This window comes from Oryzias latipes, chromosome 2 (genome assembly GCF_053564925.1).
Source record: "Oryzias latipes strain Hd-rR chromosome 2, Olatipes_Hd-rR_3.1".
Lineage (NCBI taxonomy): Eukaryota > Metazoa > Chordata > Actinopteri > Beloniformes > Adrianichthyidae > Oryzias > Oryzias latipes.
Genome location: NC_136238.1, coordinates 18270525 through 18295713, shown reverse-complemented (window position 1 = coordinate 18295713; position 25189 = coordinate 18270525). Strand labels below are relative to the sequence as shown.

The following is a 25189-nucleotide window of genomic DNA, read 5'->3' as shown; positions in this document are numbered from 1 at the left end:
TCTCAAACAAAAATGCTCCCCAAAAACGTTTTATTATTTTTAATTAGTTGGTAGTTGTTTAAACCCTGAAAATGTCTGATACTTTAAAATCCTGCCACTTCAACAGTTAATTAGGTGTTTTTCTCTTTATTTTTTTGTATTTTTCTTGCCAAGTTGCAGAAAAATCCTGCCGTCATTCATGAAGATGCTCATCTAAATCTTAAGAGATCTTTTTGAAGCTTAAGAACACAAACGCGAGCAGTAATATTACAATTTCGGAGAGACCGAACAGCTGCCTTTCTCATTTCCTGTGCAAGAGGAAAGATTTCAGAACAACTGTATGTCACACACAGCTTTTTAATATCTATCTCCAATCAATGTGATGTAAGCACTGATATTAGGTCCCTGAGACAATCGTCTGTAATCTGGAGTGAAAGTTGGATTTCTGTGCTGAGTGAAAGCAGAAGCACTAAACCCAGATAGAAACTCACCCCCACCCCCCATAACAAAGAAAATCATTGCATTTTCTCTAAGTCCTGCTATGAATTATGGCATAAGATTAAAGCTGTAAAAGCTTTATTGTTCTCAAAATTCTTCCGAACAAACAGAGGAGAAAATCTGGTAACATGGAAATGTGAAAAAGGAAAAGTCAGTTATGTAAATGTCTCTTTAAAGTCTGTGACTTTAGTGAGAACATACAGCAACTAAGGGATCGCACAAGAATTCTGGAAAAGAGCCCTTGAAATCACTTTGATAACATCTGGAAAACAGGAAGTTAGTCAGTTATAGGCTGTGCACAAAGCAACCCTACTTTAAAAATAAGAGGCTACCTTAAAAAAAAAACCTTTAAATTACCTTTTGCAAAGGTCAAAACTTAAAAAAATAATGCAGCTTTGAAAAAGACACAAAAAGGTTGCATTATCTTTTTTTTAAAGCCTGAAAGAAGTTTGAAATCAACTTTTTGAACCTTGAACCTTTAGAAATGCTTTTCCTTTGATATTTAAAAAAAATAAAACTGACCTGAATTGCGCACAAATAGCCTCAAAGTATCTTAATAACCTCCCCCAGAAACCCCTTTTCTGAATCCTTCTGGACCCTCCCTGGTGCCCACAATTTGTTTCCCAGAACCAATAATCTCAACCGCAGATCACTAATGGGCTAAAGGAGTTTACCAACATCTTATGATAAACCCCTCAAGCCTCACTGAGCGTTCTCAGAATATGTCAAAATGCGACATATGCAGCAAACAAAAAAAAAAAGGAAAAAATGTTTGAGTCATTTCAGGCCACCGAGATTAAGTCCTGGAGCTTTCAAGAACTTTTCTAAGCAGCTTTGGAGATAACCAGTGAGCCTCCGTAGATCGACAAATGAGGCAGGAAATGAAGAAGATGAAAGATCAACACTGAAATGTAATGTTTGAGGCCATCTTTTGAAGTTACTTTAAGAGTTCTGTTTCATTTCTGTCCAAAAGAACAGTTTTTAGAACTTAGGTGATTTCAGTTTCAGGTGTTTTTTTTTCTTTTGTGCACCCCGCCAGAAACAGGAAATGTGCCGTGCTAATACGTTGCTTCACATTAAGAAATATGCTACCCCCCGCCTAAATTCATGACCATCAGCCTGCAGTTCCTCCTAAACCATGCCATTCCGGTTATCTACCCGGAACCTGCAGCTGCAAGGCTTGACCTCCGACCCCTCCAAAACACTCCATCCTTTCGTTTCCTGTCTGTGAGCGTTCAACCGCAAACGCTGGATTTTGTTTTGATTCAAAACACACAGGTTAATTATGATTCTATACTTCGCCCCCATTCCCTATGATTTTTTTCATACTTTTATTCAGCATAAGCTTTGTTCTAGAGCATTTAGATGATTTTACAGAGTTCTTAATTCAAGGTGCCCCATTCAAAGATAAAAAACACACACATACACACACCCATGAAAATATTTCACTGGAGCAAACAAAGTAGCCCTGAAATCAATTTATAATCTCATTACTGAAGAAAATCCACATTTAGGCTCAATTTTTAAAGCATCTTAAATAACGGTAAAAGCTTACACTGCAACAACTGAATCTTAAACAAAAAAAAGAATCTTGTTTCAAGGAAAAATAATCTTTTGAAAAAGGATTTCCAATTACTTAATAATCTTAGTTTGAGAAAACATGTTTTCGTGACTTAAATTTTCTTCTTAGAACTAAAAATCTTAATAAGACCATTTCTCTAACCTAACTGGCAGATTTTTTGTTCTGCTTATTTAACCAAAATGATGGGGTAACTTTTTATTTTCTCACTTGTAAAGGGCCAGTTCTTGCAGTGTAAAAAAGGAGATGATAAACATTTACCATTTTTGTTGATGGGCCCTTTTTTTTAGCCAGTAATTGAGCAGAAACGTTTCTTAATCCACTTTTAAGCTGAAAGTTTTGAATTTTACTTAATTGAGGGTATTGGTCCTGAAAAGTCGAACAAATGTGGAAACAGTTTTTTTATCCTCCGTGATTGATTGCTCATTGGTTGTTAAAGTCCCATTTTTAATCATTGTTTGATCTATTGTCAAAGCATTTCTTAGTGGTCTTTTAATTAGGAATATGACATTTTTAGCCCAAAATCAGACAACCTGTGTTGTTTTCTAGAAGATTGTTTTTGCAGAATGACAGTAATTCATTAGAAATTGACTTTTGGGCAGGACTGTTCCCCTCCTTGTTGCTGAGAGTTCTCTGTCTACAAGTTCTCCCACTAGCTCAAAGCCCCTCATACCTCCAACCTAACATTATTGGTGCAACAAATATGGCGAGCAATATTGGAGCCGTACAGTTTTGATGCCACTGGAACGTGTTAAAACACAAAAAACATTTTCATTGGAGTGGGTCCTTAAAAGACTTTCACTTTAAAATATTTGTTACACATCTTCAAGCCTCTCCACATCTCCCTTTCGATGATCTAAATGAGCATCAGAGATCGTTTTTAGCATATGAGGTTGATCTGAAATGTTTTGTCGCTATGGTGCCAATAAAAATCTACTGGTGAAGCCATTAGTCCTCTCTGGAAAGTCACCAGCAACCACTTCCTCTCTGCAAACAAAAAGGTATATAAGAGGCGCCCTCTGCTCTCCTCTTTCTGCTTCATCACTTCCAGGCTTCCCTTTGACTAGTGCTCTTCATCATGGGGAACTTTGTCGCCAACGAGGGACTCTCCATCTTCGTCATTGTAAGTTCTTTTCTATCTCTTATTTTTCTAAAAATCGGCTTTCAAGCTTTGAATTGAGAAATTATTTCAATTTGTGATCAAGCTTTTGGGGAGTTTAGTTTTTTGAGGAAGGTGATTTGCATGCAAAATTGACCTGTTTCTGCAGCTTTTTGGAGAGCAAATTTTTTTCACCAGAACTGAAACCATGCAGCTTACCACTTAAATCATAAAATAATTTGACTTTATTCAAAATCATTTGACCTTATCTAAGACCAACTTTTTCCCTCAAAACAGCCACAAAAAATGAAAATTGAGATGATATTTTTACAAAATACATCTTACGTTTTATATCTATACATATATCTATACATAAATGTGAGTTTTGTGTCATCAAACGATTTTTAACAGTTTTCTCGTGTTGCAGCTGGTGTGGCTTGGCATCAATGCATACCTGTTCGTCCAGTTCTACATGAACTTCCTGGTGGAGAGGTGGTTCTACACGAGGGTGTTGCTGGGGGTGAGTGGGGCTCACTCATCATTTGGCCCCTTTCTGGGCTACAAAAGGTGGATCCAAACTTAAATGCTGGTCTTTTTCATTTCCTCTTAAACGCAGCCACAGCTGTCAGCAAGTCCTCCAAAGCAACGGCCTCACATGAGCAGCTGGGCTCAGCGGCACACTCACTTTATCAGCCACTTCCTCTTTAATTTACCTGTGCATCTGCAGGATAATACAGAGGCGATCCACGAAGCCTCTGACAACAACAGAACTATTTCTGCTGCAGGGAATTCAGATTTTTATTAAATTTTTTATGGTTTGTGAGTTTAAAACTTTCTTTGACACTAGTTTAAACTCATCTAACACAGACACCAGCTCTTTAACATCTATCAATCACAGATCACATGATCCTGAAAATAGCACAGTTTAGCTTAAGCCGAGAAGAAGAAAACTTAGTTACAAACCCATTTCGGTGACTAAAATATTGATGGAAAAACAGAGAGATGAAAGGGGTTAGTTCAAAGAAGACTCAGACTAAACAGATTTCCCAGAATGCCAAAAATCTGTGAGAAAGGAACGGTTTGTTTGTGAACCCCTCGCTGGTCTGAGGGCTTCTGCACAGCTGGACGACTTTCTGTTTGAAATCTATATAGAGATGAGGAACAACCTCTGATCTGCTACTTTCTGCATCTTTGTATCATATTTTAGATTTTAATCAAAAGGGGAAACCTCCTTTTTTAAAATCTTTTATTGTTTTAAAGGCTTAATTAAAATTTATATTATCCTCTACCAGAGAAAATACATTTGTCCAGTTAAATTTTCTTTAAACCTTCCAAAAACTACAATTCCCAGAGTCCCACCCCTACAAAATAGGTATCATTGAAAAGCCCCAAATGTCCCCTGTAGGTACCAAAATGAGTTAATTAAGTAGTATGCCGTGGTCGGGAGATATTCAGGTTTAGAAATGGCCTCTGCAGAGGACACATTTGCATTGCTAGTTAATGTGACCAAAATGATGAAAGTCTGCAGAAACTAATGTAAAAAAAAAAAGTTAAAAGAAAAGGACAAAAAGGTTTGAAATGTTTCCATTCAGGTTTTTTTCTCTAAATTACTTTATGCTTCTTCACCAGCACGCCCTTTCCTGGGCTCGAGCTCCTGCCGCCTGCCTCAACTTCAACTGCATGCTCATTCTACTGCCGGTCTGCAGAAACCTGCTCTCGTTCCTCAGAGGCTCCATCCAGGTATCTATGGAAACATTCCCCTTGAGATGGAACGTTACCTCCTGACTGAAATCCTCTATGTAATCGTAATTATTGTGTTAATAATTACTTTCTGTTGTTGATGTTGTTCTTAGTGCTGCAGTCGAACAGCAGCCCGTCAACTCGACCGTAATCTCACTTTCCACAAGCTGGTGGCGTACATGATTGCCTTCCATACAGGTAATGCCCCCATCCCCTTTAAAAAAAGAAAGAAAACACCCCCAAGTCCATTTGTTTTGTTAAAAAAAGGGGGGTGCAGGATAGAGCTGTGGGGTGCTCCACCTCCACTCTTGCAATTTCATTTTCAAGTTAATGAATGAAGTCAACTGGTGATTTCACCCATTGTGCAACATAGAAATCCCGTTCAATAAACAAATGTCTTATTTTTTTTAAATACATTTAGACAGATTTAAGCCCGTCATGTCTGATTTTCAATTATATTAAAACACTTTCTTCAACATTTTTTTGTAAACTAAGTGGGGTCCTGAATGATATGTGGCAAACTAGCCACATGTGGCATGAAGGGGTTAAATTGTGTGTATTTCTTAAACACTACAGTTTTGTCAGCACTTGGCTATGTCTGAATTCCTTCACTTCTCACTACATAGTGCACTATGTAGTGCGTGCACCATTTTGTAGTGCTGTTCGAATCTACAATTCCATAATCGAGTGCTCTAGAAATTTCCCAAAAGTCTCTGCAAATAACCAGAGTGCATCAATACTCACTAGATTGGTGAATATAAACCACAATGCATTGCATTTAAACAATATTAGCAAAAAAAAACATTTTTGTATTTTCTAATAAACCATCAAAAATGTCATCATCAGAACACAGTGGATTCATAAATAGTCATTGTAAAACACTCACATTGATTCGATTTTCACTTTGTTAAATCTGTGACGTCATGTTCAAAAGCAGTGAGCACGGTGTCCCACACTATGTAATTTTTTAGTAGTAAGGGATAAGGGGGGGAATTTGCCTTTGTGTTGTTTGCTAACTGGGGGCACCAAGAACATGAAAATAAAGAAAAAAACAACTTAAAAACTGTGAAAGTGATGGCATGGAGTAGTAGATCGTGCATAATTAAAAAGCATTATATTTTATATATATATATATGTATATATATAAAAGCAGGTCTTTTTAATCCATGATCTAATTGAGATGTAGCATGTTTATTGACTTAGTGGGGTCTCACTTGCTTTATGGCAGACAAATGTTCAAATGTGTAATATGGCCCTAACCCTTGCCGTTGCCTGTAATCGGTCATGGCTTATGGTTTCTGGCCTTCTTTCAAACCCACAATTCAACAACAGGAGGATTTAAAGGTCAGGGTCCATGGCAACCGTAAGGTTTTTTGGTGTCTGGGATGGAAAAATGTGTGTAGAAATCCTTTATGGATTTTTGTAGCCGAGCTTCGTCTTCTTTGTCTTTCAGCTTCCCTCTTTAGATGTTGTTTTAGTGAATCATCCGCCCTTATCTAATACTATCCTCTACATTCTCTCCCTCACACCAACCACCCTCATGTCCTCCTAGATCAGGGGGCTGCAACCTTTAACGGTAAAAGAGCCACTTGGTCCAGATTCTTACAGACCACAACCCAGATAGAGCCACACCGTCCGACCTCAACATTTTAAAAAATACACTATTGATGTTTTTGGGCCATTTAGCCATTCATTTATAACTGGTAACTTTTAAATATGTACAATATTTAAACATGTTCCTTTCAAAACAACCTTGTGTCAAATAAGATCCTCCTGCGTGAACAGATGGAATTAAAAAATCAAGTCAAACATGGCATTTTCTGTCATGACTGGTGAGCATTTAACATTTTACTATCAAAAATAAAGATGTGTGCATTAGTTTAAAATCCTGATTTTTTTTTTTTAATCTATACATGTAAATGGAACTGTATACTTCAGGAACGCTGACTAAAAGCAGCAACTAGACATTGTTGTGCAACAGAATATAAGAACATTTATTTAGCTTAACTAACTAAAAATTTATTTTTTATTTTTTTCTTCAAAGCCAAAGAGCCACAATGTAGGGATAGAAGAGCCACATGTGGCTGCGGAGCCTCAGGTTCCAGACCCTTGTCCTAGATTCAACGATGAAGTTCCTGTTTGTTCTACCTCAAGGCCTCTCTAGACCTCCTACATAGACTGGGCTATTGACCCCAAGTACTCAAATACTTTCACCTTTTCCACCTTTGCTTTCTGTAACCCCACCGTCCCTCTCATTGAAACACAGATGTTCCGTCATTCAAACCCCCACCACTCTAGATGTTCCTCCTCCTGCTCCCTGCTCTCAATATAGATTACAATATCATCTAAACATAACAATCCATAGAGATTCCTGTCTAACCTCATTTGTCAGGGGATTTAAAGATAAACCTTGGTGCAATTCCACCTTCACCTTATTTCTAGTTGAATTTAGATTCTAATTTCTTCATTTTTGGGGCTTGTGGATTACATCATGTCACTACTTGCATGAGCATTAACCTCCTAGCATCCTGACTGGCAGGTTGTAATGTACAAAACTTTGATTTTCTCTTTTCTGAAATGACTTTAACAGTTTTTGTTTTTGTTTTGTTTCTTTCCCTTTTGCAGCGGTGCACATCATTGCACACTTGTTCAACTTTGAGTATTTCATGGACGCACAACTGAATCGCAACCACAGCCATTTGCCCTTCATTCTGTCTGAAATTGGAAATGACGAGAATGTGTCCTTCCTGAACCCAATAAGGAGCAACGAAACAGTGAGATGATTATTTATATTTTTATCACGACACAAAACAAGACTCATGGAAACATTGTTTTTTGTGTTTATCTAGCAGTCACAAGTGCATTTAGAAAGGTTGTTTTTTTTACCGCTTCAAGTCTGTGTTGCCAAACTTTGTGAAATCCCAACTGTTAGTTGCTAAATATATTTGCAAAAGACTATTACTAAAGTAACACAAACACTTCCTCTCTGGAAGTATAGGCCTGATTTTATTTGTCCATTCGAGAAACTGCTCATACAAAAAGAGGATGTGGTTCCAACTTGTAATTTATTTCAAAGCAATTACAGACAGATCCCTTTACTCTGATTCAACCATAAAAAAGGCAGCTTCTGCTTCTGGACATCAGTTTTGGACAGCTCAGAAGGACAGCTTTAAAAGCTTTTTTTCCCCTAAACATAGAGTTTGATTTTCTGTTTCTGTTGCTTCAGGATGCATTGAATTAAAAGAGAATATTAAACTGTCTTAAGGGAAATTGGATGTTAGCCTTGATGGTTAAATGGATGGTTCTTGACAAACAAAGAGTAAGCAGCATCCCAGATCTCTAAGTCAAGTGAATTTTAATTTAACTTGTGAAGGAGCAGTGTTCCCCTTAGACAGCTTATAAAACCTTCTCTGAGACTAGACACCTGAAGACTTTTCAACCGTTGGATTTGGTTTCTAGATTCGTCCTTTGGGGTTTCAAGATTGTTTTTATTTTTGTTAGCCTTTGTTGCGCCTGTGACGCAGGTTTTTGTAGGGTTGTCTGGCCTCTCCTCATGGAGAGGAGCAGACAGATTTTAAGGGGTGCACAGACAGGTTTCAAGCTACATTCACACTGGCCTTGGTGCGTTCAAGCAACCATTTTCCCTTGGAATGTCTATGTATATGCAAATTTCAGGCTTTTGGGTGCAAAACTCTTGTGTTCATACGATGCTTTGCAAGTTTGTAAGACAGTTTTTGAGCTCTAGGTACAAAATGCACGGCAATTTAATGCGCGTTGAAAATTAAACCAGGTGGAACTTTGACCATCCAGGAAGTGACGTTTGAATAGCATTCCTTTTCATTTATGGATGTGCTAACTGTTTGAAAACTGAACACGAAGGAGAATTTAATAATAGCGGTTTGTGCCCGTCAGAAATTTTATGACGGCATGTTTTCATGTATCGGAATAGAGCTGTGAAACCATAAGCCTGGAGTGAGACTCGCAAGATTTTCACTGTTTTAACATTTTGTACAAAGCCTCTTCTGACTGTAGATACATGCACTAGTATTAGGGTTGATAACGTCCAGTGTGAACATCATACGCTAAACATGCATTCAGGAATATGTGTTTAGCATGTTCTCGAATGTGCATCACATGCCCAAAGGGGCATCATGAAAATCAAACGTATGATTGTAATGCATGTGGTAAGTGTATCATGAAGTCTTCATAAGGATAATGTAAGCTGCATGCACTTATGACGTACAGGTAATCCTGTCGTACAGTGCCCTTAGACCACACTCTAGTCATTAGTAAGGTGCGCGTACTGGCCCTTCACTGACTACACGCAAATGCTGCACGCACAAGGTGTTCTATAGGTCGCATGTAGGATGTCTATGCAAGCTACATTGGGATTGTCTAATTTTCTAAATTCTAACAGTAAAGCTGCTGGCACAGAGCTTGCACTTATTACTTGATCAGGACTCACAGACTCCTAGCACAGTCCGCAAGATTCGTAGTGGGTTGGATAAGTGAAAAATTCGTATGACACACCTGTGTCTCACTTACTTTCCCTTTATTTACCCTTGTGTTGTATAAGTGTTTTCACCCTGACCAGTCGCTCGCAGCATGTCTGTAGAAAAACTTGTGCATGAACATTTTACTCCACGGAGTGATCTACAACCTTTATATTTCATGTCACCCCACCTTGAGAGAGTCTTCCTTTTTGGGATGTTCTTTTAAATATTAACAATTGGAAGTCAGCCTTTTTGGTTTCTAGCTCCTAGTATTCAGTAGGGTTTAGGCTTTTCTGTAACGTGAGTTATAGAATATTTCAAAAGGTTCTCCATTAGGGGGCAAAAATGGGAATTTAGAAGATGACTGCTATCAAATTCTTAAAAAGGTTATATTTCCGCTCATGCTCTTTTAAAATGCACCCAAAATCCACTTTCTAACATCCAAATTGACATCAGTTTTGTCCTCTTGGTAATCATAACATCATCTTGTTGTCAAGTGACAGTATTGTATCAACACCCTTTGAGAGTTAGGGGAACTTCAAGGTGACACAACTTGCTTTGCTCCATGTGGGATGTTAGGCAAAAGTCATGCCCTTTTCAGCAGGGAAGTAAAATTAGAAGCAATAAAGGAACTAGGAATCAAACTCGTGCTTGTGACCCATGGCTGACAGGCAGTGTAGACCCCCCCCCAAAAAAAATACAATTTTATTTATAAAAACCTGTTTCGTAATCTGTGTTTTGATGAAGAGCCCCACCATCGTCATGTTCACCACCATTGCCGGCCTGACGGGTGTAGTCATTACCTTGGCTCTCATCCTCATCATCACGTCCTCCATGGAAGTCATCCGCAGGTCCTACTTTGAGGTCTTCTGGTACACTCACCATCTCTTTGTCATCTTCTTCATTGGTTTGGTGTTCCACGGCTTTGGGTAAGATCCCTGTTACTTGCTTGTGAAAAGGGTTGACTTGATTAAATGCCTTTTCTTGTACAGATAGTAGTCCTCATGACTACCAGAAGCTCATTTTTTTTGTCCAGTCAAAATTGTTTTAATCCACAAAAAACTACTGTTCCTAGAGCCCCGCCCCTTAAAATTTGGTATCATTGAAAACCCCCAAATGTCCTATATACATACCAAAAGGAGTTAACTGAAGAGCAGTGGTTAGGTCTCAGTTTAAATCCCATCCGGGACCTCTCTGCATGGAGTTTGCATGTTCTCCTCGTGCATGCGTGAGTTTTCTGTCCACTCCACTCCAGCTTCCTCCCACAGTCCAAAAACATGCTTCATAGTTGAATGACTCTAAATTGCCCCTAGGTGGAAATTTGTGTGCGTGGCCCTGCAACAGACTGGCTTTGCTCTATATTCACCCTGACCTGAGAGATGCCAAAAAGTTCAATGTACTGTATGTGCAAATGGCAATAAACCTAAACCTTGAATCCTTGAAACCTTGAAGGGTGTACCCCGCCTTCACCACCTTGTGTTGTATCTGCAGACGTATTGTCCGAGGACAGACTTCAAGAAGCCTCGATAGCAACGACCCTGATGTCTGCGCCGACAGATTTGAAGACTGGGGCAAAAATGAGTCGGGCTGCGCCGTGCCGGCGTTCGCCGGAAACCCACCCATGGTAAACGAAGAGGCTTCCATCTTGGCGGCTTTAGGAGGAAGTGTCTCCTGCAAAATTTTGCTGATCTTACCTTTCTGCTTCCTTTCAGACGTGGAAGTGGGTGGTAGGTCCCATGTTCCTTTATGTGTGCGAGAGGCTTGTGCGCATCTACAGGTCTCATCAGAAAGTGGTCATCACCAAGGTGTGCAACCGTAAATTAATGCAATTAGTGTATTCTTTATTACGACGGAGTTTTAGGGCCACCAAAAAAAAAGAAAGAAAACTAAAATTACGAGATTTTATCTTGTAAATTTACGAGATTTTAAGTCGTAAAAAAAAGTCGTAGATTAAGGAGAAAACACCGAAGTTGTCCGTTTATCGGAGCCTAGCTTGAAGATGAAGTATGTGGAGCCTTTGTGAAGCTTTATTTCCGGATTATAGGTTTTCAAACAAAGAGATTTTGAACATTTTGATGACTCAAAATAAGATTATTTATCGTGTAGCAGTCTTTCCGGGGTTCAGTGTCAGTAAAGCGGAGTTTCATATGTAAAATAAGGAGCTCAGAGACACGTTTGGATGCAAGGGATCACTGCAGCTTTTATTTTCCTTTACATTTACATATCCTGAAGTTCATTTGTCTCATTACGTCATGAACCTGTCATCCCAACACCAATGCGGAAGTAAACAGTGTTACATACGCCCCCTCCTCCAGATGTAATGTCCCGTTTCAGCATAAAATAATACAGAGGAATGAAAATAGTCTTTTATATTAGCATTAGAACGTTGAAAATGCCAAAAAAAAGTGCTCCTCCTTTTGTGTGACGGAAGCGTCACACAGACGTAGAGATCTAGTCTTTGGTGGATGAAGAAAGGATTCAAGGGGACAGCTGCAGGGAGACCGACGATGGCTTCATCGGGCTGCAGAGATCCTGCAAACCAACCATCAATAAATAAAACTTTAATCAATCGTAAATCAAACAAATGAGCTTCCAGATATTTGGAACATTATCAATAAACATTCAGCTCACCTGTTCAACAAAGTTTAGTCGGTCTGCTCTGCGGCTGCACGGCTTTCACCTGCTGCTCTGCATGCTCACTTTCACTGTAATCTCGTAAATTTACGAGTTTTTTTCTCATAAATTAACGAGTTTTTATCTCATAAATTTACGAGTTTTTATCTCATAAATTTACGAGTTTTTATCTCCTAAATTTATCTCGTAATTTTAATTTTTATTTTTTTATTTTTTGGTGGCCCTAAAACTCCGTCGTACTTTATCCACAGGTGAAACAAAAAATATATACTTTTGACTTGGATCCTAACAAAAATCCTAAAAGTCCGCATTTTGCTCTGAGTCTTCAGGTGGTGATGCATCCCTCCAAAACTCTAGAGCTGCAGATGAAGAAAAAAGGCTTTCACATGGAGGTGGGACAGTACGTTTTCATTCAGTGCCCATCCATCTCCCGGCTGGAGTGGCACCCCTTTACCCTCACTTCAGCCCCAGAGGAGGACTACTTTAGTGTGCACGTCCGCATCGTTGGGGACTGGACCCAGGCGCTGTACGAGGCCTGTGGAGGGAACAAATCAGAACTTCAGGAGGCTTGGAAACTACCCAAGTATGACACTGTGAAAATGGCTGACTAAAATAGAAAAATTGTGTCTGAAATTGCTTGTACTTCAATTGCCACCCGCACCAGTCTCACATTTTCTATTTTCAAAGAGCTGCTACATTTAGAGCTGCGGGGCGTCTATTGTTCATTTTTTGTCGTCTGTCCTTCGCCTCAGTAGCAGGGAGGCGCTCTTAGAAATCATACAATGAGAACAGTCCTTGAAAATACACAGTTCTGCTGTGCAGTTTGAAGTATTTTGAAAGCATTTAGAGCTTTCTAATAAAGTCCTGCTGAATTCTGCTCTCAGAAGCCGTCAACAATATTTGTTGGATAAAATGCACAGGCTGGGATCAGACCTCCAAACAAGACTGAAATTACAGTTTAAAAAGGCATATTTAGGTTGGTTGAATACAGAAAGCTAAAATAAAAAATGTGTATTAGATTCTTTTGAGCAAAAAACAAAAACTATAAATTTATTAGCATTTATAATAAACCCCTAAATGTGACCAAAGATTTGAGCAGAAAAAAATGTTTAAAGAAGACAAAAATTGTACTGAATTTTCTTGAAAAACCAATGTCAAATACCTAAGGGACAAGCTTTAAACAGGATTATGAAAACTGACCTGAAAAGAACAGAAAAAATATATAGATATTTTTTATAAGATGAAAATGTTTTTAAATTTGATGGTGATTGTACTCTTGCTATTGCTTAAAAAAACTGCCAAGAAATATGATTTTGAATTATGTCTGCATCATTATTATGTAAACTGAACATTGTCATCGCAAATTGGTACAAACTTACCAAAACTTGGCACCATAATGAGCCAATGTTCTTCCCAGGGTGGCCATCGACGGCCCATTTGGTACTGCCAGCGAGGACGTGTTTCGTTATGAGGTCGTGATGTTGGTGGGCGCAGGAATCGGAGTCACTCCGTTTGCCTCTATCCTCAAATCCGTGTGGTACAAGCACATCCAGAACAACGAGGGGGTCTTTACTAAGAAGGTGAGGGAAATGTTGACCTGGGTTTACCCTTTTCTTTGTCTCCCTGTAACCCTTGTGCTATCTTAGATGACCCTACCCTTACTTTGACGTGTCATTCCTACCATGACAAATGTGGATAAAGGTGGAAAGATTCACAAATCATTGAAGAAAAAAGGTTCAGAGCACTGTCTAGTGGGTCTAGATCAGTGGCGGTTTTTGATATGGGCGATGTGGGCGGTCGCCCAGGGCGGCACTTCGTGGGGGGCGGCATTTGCCGTGCCCGATGCGTGCGTTACGCACATATAGTGTTGTGCTACGATCGCACATATAGTGTTGTGCTACGATTGATGTCAACGATATTCAAAGAGGAAGCTTGCAGCTTTTAATTTGAAATTGCTTCAGCTGCCGGCACTCAACACTTTTATTTTGATACATCAGACTGTTAAGAATGTCTTCATCCTATTTGCTCTTCACACTTATGGTGCAAAAAAAAAACAAAAAACAAAAAAAAAAAGATGAAATAACTCAGAGTGAAACAACGTAAAACAGGCCCATGAAAAGGAATTGGGCAGAACAAACACCCATGCTCAACCAAATTTCGACAAAAGCAGGCAATGGGGATTATTTCCCACAATTCCTTGCTCTGACACGGCAGACCCGACACGCACGTGACCACCGCCTTCTGCTGCAAGACATTTGCGGCCACACCTCTTTGCGGCAGTCTTTGGAACATAAGTCAAAAAACTCGAGAGGGGGGCGCAACTCACCGGTGGCTGGCTGAATCACACTAACAGGTGTGAGGGGAGTCTTTTTCTATCTGACAATCAACTCTGAGCCGCAGCTGCGGCTCCCGTCATAGAGACGGAGCCGCGTGTGTCAGAGGGAAGGGGAGGGGGAGGGGGGATGAGCGCAGACCATTTTTTATGGATTGAGGTTTTTTGGAGGATTTCTACTGTTGGTGTTGCACAAAATTAGGGAAATGCCAAATATTTTTTGAATAATCCCACTGATGAGTTCTATGATTTAGTCTTTAATGTTTTATAAGACCTAAACATATCAATCACAATAAGTTTTTTTTTTTAGATCTAATCCCTCTGATATGTTTCACAAAGACACACACAGGACGTCACACATTAAGAAATTATTGCTAAAAATGAAGCAGGAGTCCAGCTCTAAAAAAAATGCTCTAAAAAATGATAAAAGAGCAACAAAAAAACGGAATTATTTGATTTGTAATTTCTTATTAATATTTCCAGGCTTTCTTTGTTTTGTTCAGAAGCATGTTCATATTTGTATAATTTTGACAGAATATATTTCTATGGAGAGCAAAATATTACAAGTTATTTAAGGTTTAACTTGTGTTCCTGTTTTTATTCATATTTATGTTCAAAAAGTTCAGTTTAAAAGGTTTAAAAGTTTAGCTTTAGTGTGTTCAGTAAATGTTTATCTTCTTCGGCCCAAAACCTTAAGCGTGTTTTTAACTTAGGCCCCCTGTGTGACTGAGTTTGACCCCCGCTGTAATACGAGGCTAGAAAAGTCATGCATTTTTTTTGTAAAATGGCTAAATAGAATATAAGGAACACAACAGGATGTTGTTGTCAAATTTTGCATGTGTGCGGGGGGGGGGGGGGGGGGGCGCTGGTGGGGTTACTCGCCCAGGGAGTAAGTCAGTGTAGAACCGCCACTGGTCTAGATGACCCAACTCCCAATGGTAAAGTGCCTAGGATAGCACAAGGGTTTTAACAAACTCAACATTAAAACTCTTGTTTTATGACATTACATTGGGGCAAAAAGAGTATTTAGTCAGCCAACAATTGTGCAAGTTTTCCCACTTAAAAAAATGAAAGGAGTGTGTCATTTTCTTCATAGGTATACCTCAACTATGAGAGACAAAATGAGAAAGAATTTATTTGTACATTATGGCAGAAAATACGTATTTGTTCACCTACAATCAAGCAAGATTTCAGGCTCTCACAGACCTGTAACTTTTTCTGTAAGAGGATCCTCTGTCCCCCACTTGTTACCTGTATTAATAGCACCTGTTTGAACTGGTTATCTATTTAAAAGACACCTGTCCATAGCCTCAAACAGTCACACTCCAAACTCCACTATGGCCAAGACCAAAGAGCTGCTTAAGGACACCAGAAACTAAATTGTTGACCTGCATCAGGCTGGGAAGACTGAATCTCCATTAGATAAGCAGCTTGGTGTGAAGAAATCAATTGTGGGAACAATTATTAGGAAATGGAAGACATACAAGACCACTGATAATCTCCCGCCATCTATGGCTAACCTCAAAATCTCACCACATGCAGGGGTTGACATAGCCCAGAAATTTGCACTGGCCCACAGGGCTAGTAGATTTTGAAAGTTACTGGCCCGACACCGCGCACAGCGAGACACGCCGCTCCGCAGGTGCTTGCAACTTTAGGGGGGTCCGGGGGCATGCCCCCCCGGAAAATTTTAATATGGTGCAATTTGGTGCATTCTGGTGACATCTAGCACTTATTTATACACTTTTCAATGACTAAAAATAGAGCATATCAAACTTAAATCTGCTCTAGTCTGTTTCAGATGTTTTGAAGAGAGCGCTGCAGTGTAGTAGTTAATACTAGTTAAGAAGTTTTCATGCTGCTTCTAATCACTGCTATTTCACATTTGTTCCTAATCAATAGTTAAGAAGTTTTATTGACTTTTTTGCCCTGACTGCCTTAAGGTTCTGCTTTTTGTTACTGTTGCAAAGTTACATTTACTTTTTAGTTACTTTAGTTACCTAATTAAATTAAATAATTGAAAAATTAAATACAATTAAAGCCGCAAGCGGCGTTGTATGGCCCGCAGACGCAACCCGCCTTCCACGCCCAACTCTACGCACCACCGCCCTCACCGCCCTCACCGCCCTCACCGCCCTCACCGCCCACAAATTAAAAGCTAGTAAAGGCTGGATTTGCTAATTATGCTAACTATGCTAGCTATGCTAATGTGGCTAAAAGTGCCAGCATAGCGATCAGCATCATCAACTGACTCAGAAAAACACATTACCTAAAATGCTAATTATGCTAACTATGCTAGCTATGCTAATGTGGCTAAAAGTGCTAGCATATTAATCAGCATCATCAACTGACTCAGAAAAACACATTACCTAAAATGCTAATTATGCTAACTATGCTAAATATGCTAACAAAGCTAAAAGTGCTAGCATAGCGATCAGCATCATCAACTGATTCAGAAAAACACATTCCTCCATTGGTGACAGCTATATACCATAAGTTGATAAAAAAAAACACTTTTTCCAAAATGGCGGCTTTTTTTTAATTTTATCTCCATAGCAACCATTTTATGTTTTGGTCCCCTTGAGAAGACGAACAGATTGACATCAGTTTCGGACAAATCGGTAAAAGTAAACTTTTTGTTGTCCTTAGCAACAGTGGTTTTATGCTAACCACGCCCACATTCCTTATATGTCCATATCCAGTGTTTTTCAATGTATTCAGTTCCAGGCATGAATGCATGCATTCAATTTTCACTGTATTGTATTGAAAGGCATGGGAGTTAAAACAGTGCGCCATTTTGCTAGCTTGCCACGCGCACGCCGTTCAAAATCTACAACTTCTAATTCCAACATTTTTTCCACAGTAGCTTGCCATTGATGCCCAAAAAGTTTCGAGACGATCGATAAATATTCCAACGACAAGTTTACGTTTGAATCCAGTGGCAAAGGTGTTTTTTATAGAAAATTCAAGATGGCCGCCTTTTCCCGAGGTCAAAGGTCGACGAAACTCCAGAGGTGATTGTAAACTTACGCTAGGGACATGCGCGTCAAATTCCGGGAAAATCGCTCGAAAAAAAGTTCATTTTTCCATATTGTGTAAAAACGCGAAAAACTCAAAATGGCAGATTTTGGCACAAAATGGCCGCCAAACCGTAGGTCGTGTCGCCATCACGTAATGATTTCAAAACTTTCTTTGGATATACCCGACAAAGTTATCTGGGTTTCGTTAGCCGATTCTTTAAAAAAAAATCCGAATTTTTTTTTTTTTTGCCGAGTCAGCACTTTTTTTTGCGATCGTTTTTTGTTTACCACGGCCACATTCCTTTATCGATTTTGTCGTATGTGACATCGTTTTGTTCAGAGTTGGTCAGGGAATCGCATATTTCAGTTTCACGCTATTCCGATAAAATATGTGCGAGCTAGCTAAAATGGCGACGGTTGCGAATTCGCCACGCGCACGCGTTTCAAATTCTACAACTTCTAATTCCAACATTTTGTCCACAGTAGCTTGCCATTGATGCCCGAGAAGTTTCAAAAAGATCGATAAAAATGCCTAGGACGAGTTTTCGTTTGTATCTGTTACTAAAGGTGCTTTTTTTTGAAAATCCAAGATGGCCGCCCCTTGCCAAGGTCAAAGGTGAACGAAACTTCTTTGGCAGTTGTAGAATCTTGTTTTTGGCATGTGTATGCAATTTCGTGAAAATCGCTTGAACAAAAGTGTCGTTTTCCCATATTGTGAAAAAACACGAAAATCGCCATTTCATTGAGTTCGCCACAAAATGGCCGCCAAGCCGTAAGTCGTGTGGCCATCCCATAATGATTTCATAACTTCTTTGGGATATCTCCAATACATGTGTTTTGGTTTCGTAACTGTATTTCAAGATATTTTTTTTTGGCCCCATAAACGATTTTCGGCCCATTCATTTTTTTTACGGGGACGCTCGCCGTGATGTCATCAGTGTGGGGGGGGTGACGTTCTCTTTGCCGAAAATTCATTTTCAATTTATCCCAGCTCTGTGGCAATTTTGGTGAGTTTTCGGGTATGTGGCGGGGGTCAAATTTGCGATCAACGGATCCGTAAGAAAGAAGAAACGTAATTAAAGCCGCAAGCGGCGTTGTATGGCCCGCAGACGCAACCCGCCTTCCACGCCCAACTCTACGCACCACCGCCCTCACCGCCCTCACCGCCCACAAATTAAAAGCTAGTAAAGGCTGGATTTGCTAATTATGCTAACTATGCTAGCTATGCTAATGTGGCTAAAAGTGCCAGCATAGCGATCAGCATCATCAACTGACTCAGAAAAACACATTACCTAAAATGCTAATTATGCTAACTATGCTAGCTATGCTAATGTGGCTAAAAGTGCTAGCATAGCGATCAGCATCATCAACTGACTCAGAAAAACACATTACCTAAAATGCTAATTATGCTAACTATGCTAGTTATGCTAACATAGCTAAAAGTGCTAGCATAGCGATCAGCATCATCAACTGATTCAGAAAAACACATTCCTCGATTGGTGAGAGCTATATGCCATAAGTTGATAAAAAAAACCACTTTTTCCAAAATGGCGGCTTTTTTGTTTATTTTATCTCCATAGCAACCATTTTATGTTTTGGTCCCCTTTAGAAGACGAACAGATTGACGTCAGTTTCGGACAAATCGGTAAAAGTAAACTTTTAGTCGTCCTTAGCAACAGTGGTTTTATGCTAACCACGCCCACATTCCTTATATGTCCATATCCAGTGTTTTTCAATGTAATCTGTTTCAGGCATGAATGCATGCATTCAATTTTCACTGTATTGTATTGAAATGCATGGGAGTTATAACAGTGCGCCACTTTGCTAGCATGCTACGCGCACGCCGTTCAAAATCTACAACTTCTAATTCCAACATTTTTTCCACAGTAGCTTGCCATTGATGCCCAAAAAGTTTCGAGATGATTGATGAAAATTCCAACGACAAGTTTAAGTTTGAATCCAGTGGTAAAGGTGTTTTTTAAATAAAATTCAAGATGGCCGCCTTTTCCCGAGGTCAAAGGTCGACGAAACTCCAAAGGTGATTGTAGACTTACGCTAGGGACATGCGAGTCAAATTTCGTCAAAATCGCTCGAAAAAAAGTTCATTTTTCCATATTGTGTAAAATCGCGAAAAACTCAAAATGGCAGATTTTGGCACAAAATGGCCGCCAAACCGTAGGTCGTGTCGCCATCACGTAATGATTTCAAAACTTTATTTGGATATACCCGACAAAGTTATCTGGGTTTCGTTAGCCGATTCTTAAAAATAAAATCCGATTTTTTTTTTTTTTTGCCGAGTCAGCACTTTTTTTTGCGATCGTTTTTTGTTTACCACGGCCACATTCCTTTATCGATTTTGTCGTATGTGATATCGTTTTGTTCAGTGTGGGCCAGGGTATCGCATATTTCCGTTTCAGGCTATTCCGATAAAATATGTGCGAGCTAGCTAAAATGGCGACGGTTGCGAATTCGCCACGCGCACGCGTTTCAAAATCTACAACTTCTAATTCCAACATTTTGTCCACAATTGATTGCCATTGATGCCCAAGAAGTTTCAAAAAGATCGATGAAAATTCCTAGGACGAGTTTTCATTTGAATACCTTACTAAAGGTGCTTTTTTTTGAAAATTCAAGATGGCCGCCTCTTCCCAAGGTCAAAGGTCAACGAAACTTCTTTGGTAGTTGTAGAATCGTGCTAGTGGCATGTATGTGCAATTTCGTGAAAATCGCTCAAACAAAAGTATCGTTTTCCCATATTGTGAAAAAACACGAAAATCGCCATTTCTCTGAGTTCGCCACAAAATTGCCGCCAAGCAGTAGGTCGTATGGCCATCCCATAATGATTTCATAACTTCTTTGGGATATTTCCAACACGCGTGTTTTGGTTTCGTACCTGTATTTCAAAATATTTTTTTTTGGCCCCATAAGCGATTTTCGGCCCATTCATTTTTTTTACGGGAACGCTCGCCGTGATGTCATCGACTTCGGGGGGTTGACGTTTTCTTTGCCGAAAATTCATTTTCAATTTATCCTAGGTGTGTGGCAATTTTGGTGAGTTTTCGGGTATGTGGCGGGGGTCAAATTTGCGATCAACGGATCCGTAAGAAAGAAGAAACGTAATAATAATAATAATTAAAGCCGCAAGCGGCGTTGTATGGCCCGCAGACGCAACCCGCCTTCCACGCCCAACTCTACGCACTACCGCGGCCCTCTCCGCCCTCACCGCCCACAAATTAAAAGCTAATCAAGGCTGGATTTGCTCATAATGCTAACTATGCTAACTATGCTAATGTGACTAAAAGTCCTATCATAGCGATCAGCATAATCAACTCTCTCAGAAAAACACATTTCCTAAAATGCTAATTATGCTAACCATGCTAGCTATGCTAATGTGCCTAAATGAGCTAGCATTGCGATTAGCATCATCAACTGACTCAAAAAAACACATTTCCTAAAATGCTAATTATGCTAACTATGCTAGCTATGCTAATGTGGCTAAAAGTGCTAGCATAGCGATCAGCATCATCAACTGACTCAGAAAAACACATTACCTAAAATGCTAATTATGCTAACTATGCTAACTATGCTAATGTGGCTAAAAGTGCTAGCATAGCAATCAGCATCTTCAACTGACTCAGAAAAACACATTACCTAAAATGCTAATTATGCTAACTATGCTAGCTATGCTAACATAGCTAAAAGTGCTAGCATAGCGATCAGCATCATCAACTGACTCAAAAAAACACATTTCCTAAAATGCTAATTATGCTAACTATGCTAGCTATGCTAATGTGGCTAAAATTGCTAGCATAGCGATCAGCATCATCAACTGACTCAGAAAAACACATTCCTCCATTGGTGAGAGTTATATGTCATAAGTTGCTAAAAAGCCCACTTTTTCCAAAATGGCGGCTTTTCTGTTGATTTTATCTCCATAGCAACCATTTTATGTTTTGGTCCCCTCGGGAGGACGAACAGATTGACGTCAGTTTCGGACAAATCGGTAAAAGTAAACTTTTTGTCGTCCTTAGCAACAGTGGTTTTATGCTAACCACGCCCACATTCCTTATATGTCCATATCCAGTGTTTTTCAATGTATTCAGTTTCAGGCATGAATGCATGCATTCAATTTTCACTGTATTGTATTGAAATGCATGGGAGTTATAACAGTGCGCCACTTTGCTAGCTTGCCACGCGCACGCCGTTCAAAATCTACAACTTCTAATTCCAACATTTTTTACACAGTAGCTTGCCATTGATGCCCAAAAAGTTTTGAGACGATCGAAGAAAATTCCAACGACAAGTTTACGTTTGAATCTGGTGGTTAAGGTGTTTTTTATAGAAAATTCAAGATGGCCGCCTTTTCCCGAGGTCAAAGGTCGACGAAACTCCAAAGGTGATTGTAGACTTACGCTAGGGACATGCGAGTCAAATTTCGTGAAAATCGCTCAAAAAAAAGTTCATTTTTCCATATCGTGTAAAAACGCGAAAAACTCAAAATGGCAGATTTTGGCACAAAATGGCCGCCAAACCGTAGGTCGTGTGGCCATCACGTAATGATTTCAAAACTTTCTTTGGATATACCCGACAAAGTTATCTGGGTTTTGTTAGCCGATTCTTAAAAATAAAATCCGAAAAAAAATTTTTTTGCCGAGTCAGCACTTTTTTTTGCGACGGTTTTTTGCTTACCACGGCCACATTCCTTTATCGATTTTGTCGTATGTGACATCGTTTTGTTCAGTGTGGGCCAGGGTATCGCATATTTCAGTTTCAGGCTATTCCGATAAAATATGTGCGAGCTAGCTAAAATGGCGACGGTTGCGAATTCGCCACGCGCACGCGTTTCAAATTCTACAACTTCTAATTCCAACATTTTGTCCACAGTAGCTTGCCATTGATGCCTGAGAAGTTTCAAAAAGATCGATAAAAATCCCTAGGACGAGTTTTCGTTTGTATACGTTACTAAAGGTGCTTTTTTATGAAAATTCAAGATGGCCGCCCCTTCCCAAGGTCAAAGGTCAACAAAACTTCTTTGGTAGTTGTAGAATCGTGTTTTTGGCATGTGTATGAAATTTTGTGAAAATCGCTTTAACAAAAGTGTAGTTTTCCCATATTGTCAAAAAACACGAAAAATCGCCATTTCTCTGAGTTCGCCACAAAATGGCCGCCAAGCCGTAGGTCGTGTGGGCATCCCATAATGATTTCATAACTTCTTTGGGATATCTCCAACACGCGTGTTTTGGTTTCGTTACTGTATTTCAAAATATTTTTTTTTGGCCCCATAAGCGATTTTTGGCCCATTCATTTTTTTTACGGGATCGCTCGCCGTGATGTCATCGACTTCGGGGGGGTGGCGTTCTCTTTGCCAAAAATTCATTTTCAATTTATCCCAGGTGTGTGCCAATTTTGGTGAGTTTTCGGGTATGTGGCGGGGGTCAAAATTAAGCTCAAAGACGCCGTTATAGGACAAGAAGAATAATAATAATAATTAAAGCCGCAAGCGGCGTTGTATGGCCCGCAGACGCAACCCGCCTTCCACGCCCAATTCTACGCACCACCGCTGACCTCACCGCCCTCACAGCCTGCAAATTAAAAGCTAGTCAAGGCTGGATTTGCTAATTATACTAACAATGCTAACTATGCTAATGTGGCTAAAAGTGCTAGCATTGCAATCAGCATCATCAACTAACTCAGAAAAACACATTACCTAAAATGCTAATTATGCTAACTATGCTAGCTATGCTAATGTGGCTAAAAGTGCTAGCATAGCGATCAGCATCATCAACTGACTCAGAAAAACCCATTACCTAAAATGCTAATTATGCTAACTATGCTAGCTATGCTAACGTCGCTAAAATTGCTAGCATAGCGATCAGCATCATCAACTGACTCAGAAAAACACAATACCTTAAATGCTAATTATGCTAACTATGCTAGTTATGCTAACATAGCTTAAAGTGCTAGCATAGCGATTAGCATCATCAACTGACTCAGAAAAACACATTCCTCCATTGGCGAGAGCTACATGTCATAAGTTGATAAAAAACCCACTTTTTCCAAAATGGCGGCTTTTCTGTTGATTTTATCTCCATAGCAACCATTTTATGTTTTGGTCCCCTCTGGAGGACGAACAGATTGACGTCAGTTTCGGACAAATCGGTAAAAGTAAACTTTTTGTTGTCCTTAGCAACAGTGGTTTTATGCTAACCACGCCCACATTCCTTATATGTCCATATCCAGTGTTTTTCAATGTATTCTGTTTCAGGCATTAATGCATGCATTCAATTTTCACTGTATTGTATTGAAATGCATGGGAGTTATAACATTGCGCCACTTTGCTAGCTCGCCACGCGCACGCCATTCAAAATCTACAACTTCTAATTCCAACATTTTTTCCACAGTAGCTTGCCATTGATGCCCAAAAAGTTTCGAGACAATCGATGAAAATTCCAACGACAAGTTTACGTTTGAATCTGGTGGTAAAGGTGTTTTTTATAGAAAATTCAAGATGGCCGCCTTTTCGCGAGGTCAAAGGTCGACGAAACTCCAAAGGTGATTGTAGACTTACGCTAGGGACATGCACGTCAAATTTCGTGAAAATCGCTCGAAAAAAAGTTCATTTTTCTATATTGTGTAAAATCGCAAAAAACGCAAAATGGCAGATTTTGGCACAAAATGGCCGCCAAACTGTAGATCGTGTCGCCATCACGTAATTATTTCAAAACTTTCTTTGGATATACCCGACAAAGTTATCTGGGTTTCGTTAGCCGATTCTTAAAAATAAAATCCGAATTTTTTTTTTTTGCCGAGTCAGCACTTTTTTTTGCGATCGTTTTTTGTTTACCACGGCCACATTCCTTTATCGATTTTGTCGTATGTGACATCGTTTTGTTCAGTGTGGGCCAGGGTATCGCATATTTCAGTTTCAGGCTATTCCGATAAAATATGTGCGAGCTAGCTAAAATGGCGACGGTTGCGAATTAGCCACGCGCACGCGTTTCAAATTCTACAACTTCTAATTCCAACATTTTGTCCACAGTAGCTTGCCATTGATGCCCGAGAAGTTTCAAAAAGATCGATAAAAATCCCTAGGACGAGTTTTCGTTTGTATCCGTTACTAAATGTGCTTTTTTATGAAAATTCAAGATGGCCGCCCCTTCCCAAGGTCAAAGGTCAACGAAACTTCTTTGGTTATTGTAGAATCAAGGTCGTGGCATGTGTGTCCGATTTCGTGAAAATCGCTTGAACAAAAGTGTCGTTTTCCAATGTTGTGAAAAAACACGAAAATCGCCATTTCTCTGAGTTCGCCACAAAATGGCCGCCAAGCCGTAGGCCGTGTGGCCATCCCATAATGATTTTATAACTTCTTTGGGATATCTCCAACACAAGTGTTTTGGTTTTGTAACTGTATTTCAAAATATTTTTTTTTGGCCCCATAAGCAATTTTCGGCCCATTCATTTTTTTTACGGGAACGCTCGCCGTGATGTCATCGTCGTGGGGGGGGTGACGTTCTCTTTGCCGAAAATTCATTTTCAATTTATCCCAGGTGTGTTCCAATTTTGGTGAGTTTTCGGGTATGTGGCGGGGGTCAAATTTGAGCTCAAAGGCGCGATAAGAAAGCGGAATAATAATAATAATAATAATGAAACAAAGCAGAAACAATATAGAAGTTTTTGCGGTTAGGATTTCCTATGTATTTCAATGCGGCCTGTCTTTTACTATAGGCTGGGCATGTCTTTTTGGCTTTAAACCCGTCTTTTGAGGGCTTTTTGGGGCTTTTTCGTGTTTTTGTCGTCATTTTTGCGACTACAAAT

The 25189-nt window shown here is 39.6% G+C and overlaps 1 protein-coding gene across 1 annotated transcript in view; it reads left to right on the top strand.

Moving 5' to 3' along the window:
• Positions 1 to 3057: 3057 nt before the first annotated feature.
• Positions 3058 to 25189, top strand: part of cybb (cytochrome b-245, beta polypeptide (chronic granulomatous disease)) — a 31329-nt gene continuing 9197 nt past the window's right edge. Inside the window, exons 1-10 of the mRNA XM_023964523.2 lie at positions 3058 to 3179; positions 3583 to 3675; positions 4785 to 4895; positions 5009 to 5093; positions 7521 to 7669; positions 10136 to 10317; positions 10880 to 11012; positions 11101 to 11193; positions 12352 to 12605; positions 13440 to 13602. Coding sequence (XP_023820291.1) covers positions 3135 to 3179; positions 3583 to 3675; positions 4785 to 4895; positions 5009 to 5093; positions 7521 to 7669; positions 10136 to 10317; positions 10880 to 11012; positions 11101 to 11193; positions 12352 to 12605; positions 13440 to 13602 — 1308 coding nt within the window. The 5' untranslated portion in view covers positions 3058 to 3134. The remainder of the gene's footprint in view (positions 3180 to 3582; positions 3676 to 4784; positions 4896 to 5008; positions 5094 to 7520; positions 7670 to 10135; positions 10318 to 10879; positions 11013 to 11100; positions 11194 to 12351; positions 12606 to 13439; positions 13603 to 25189) is intronic.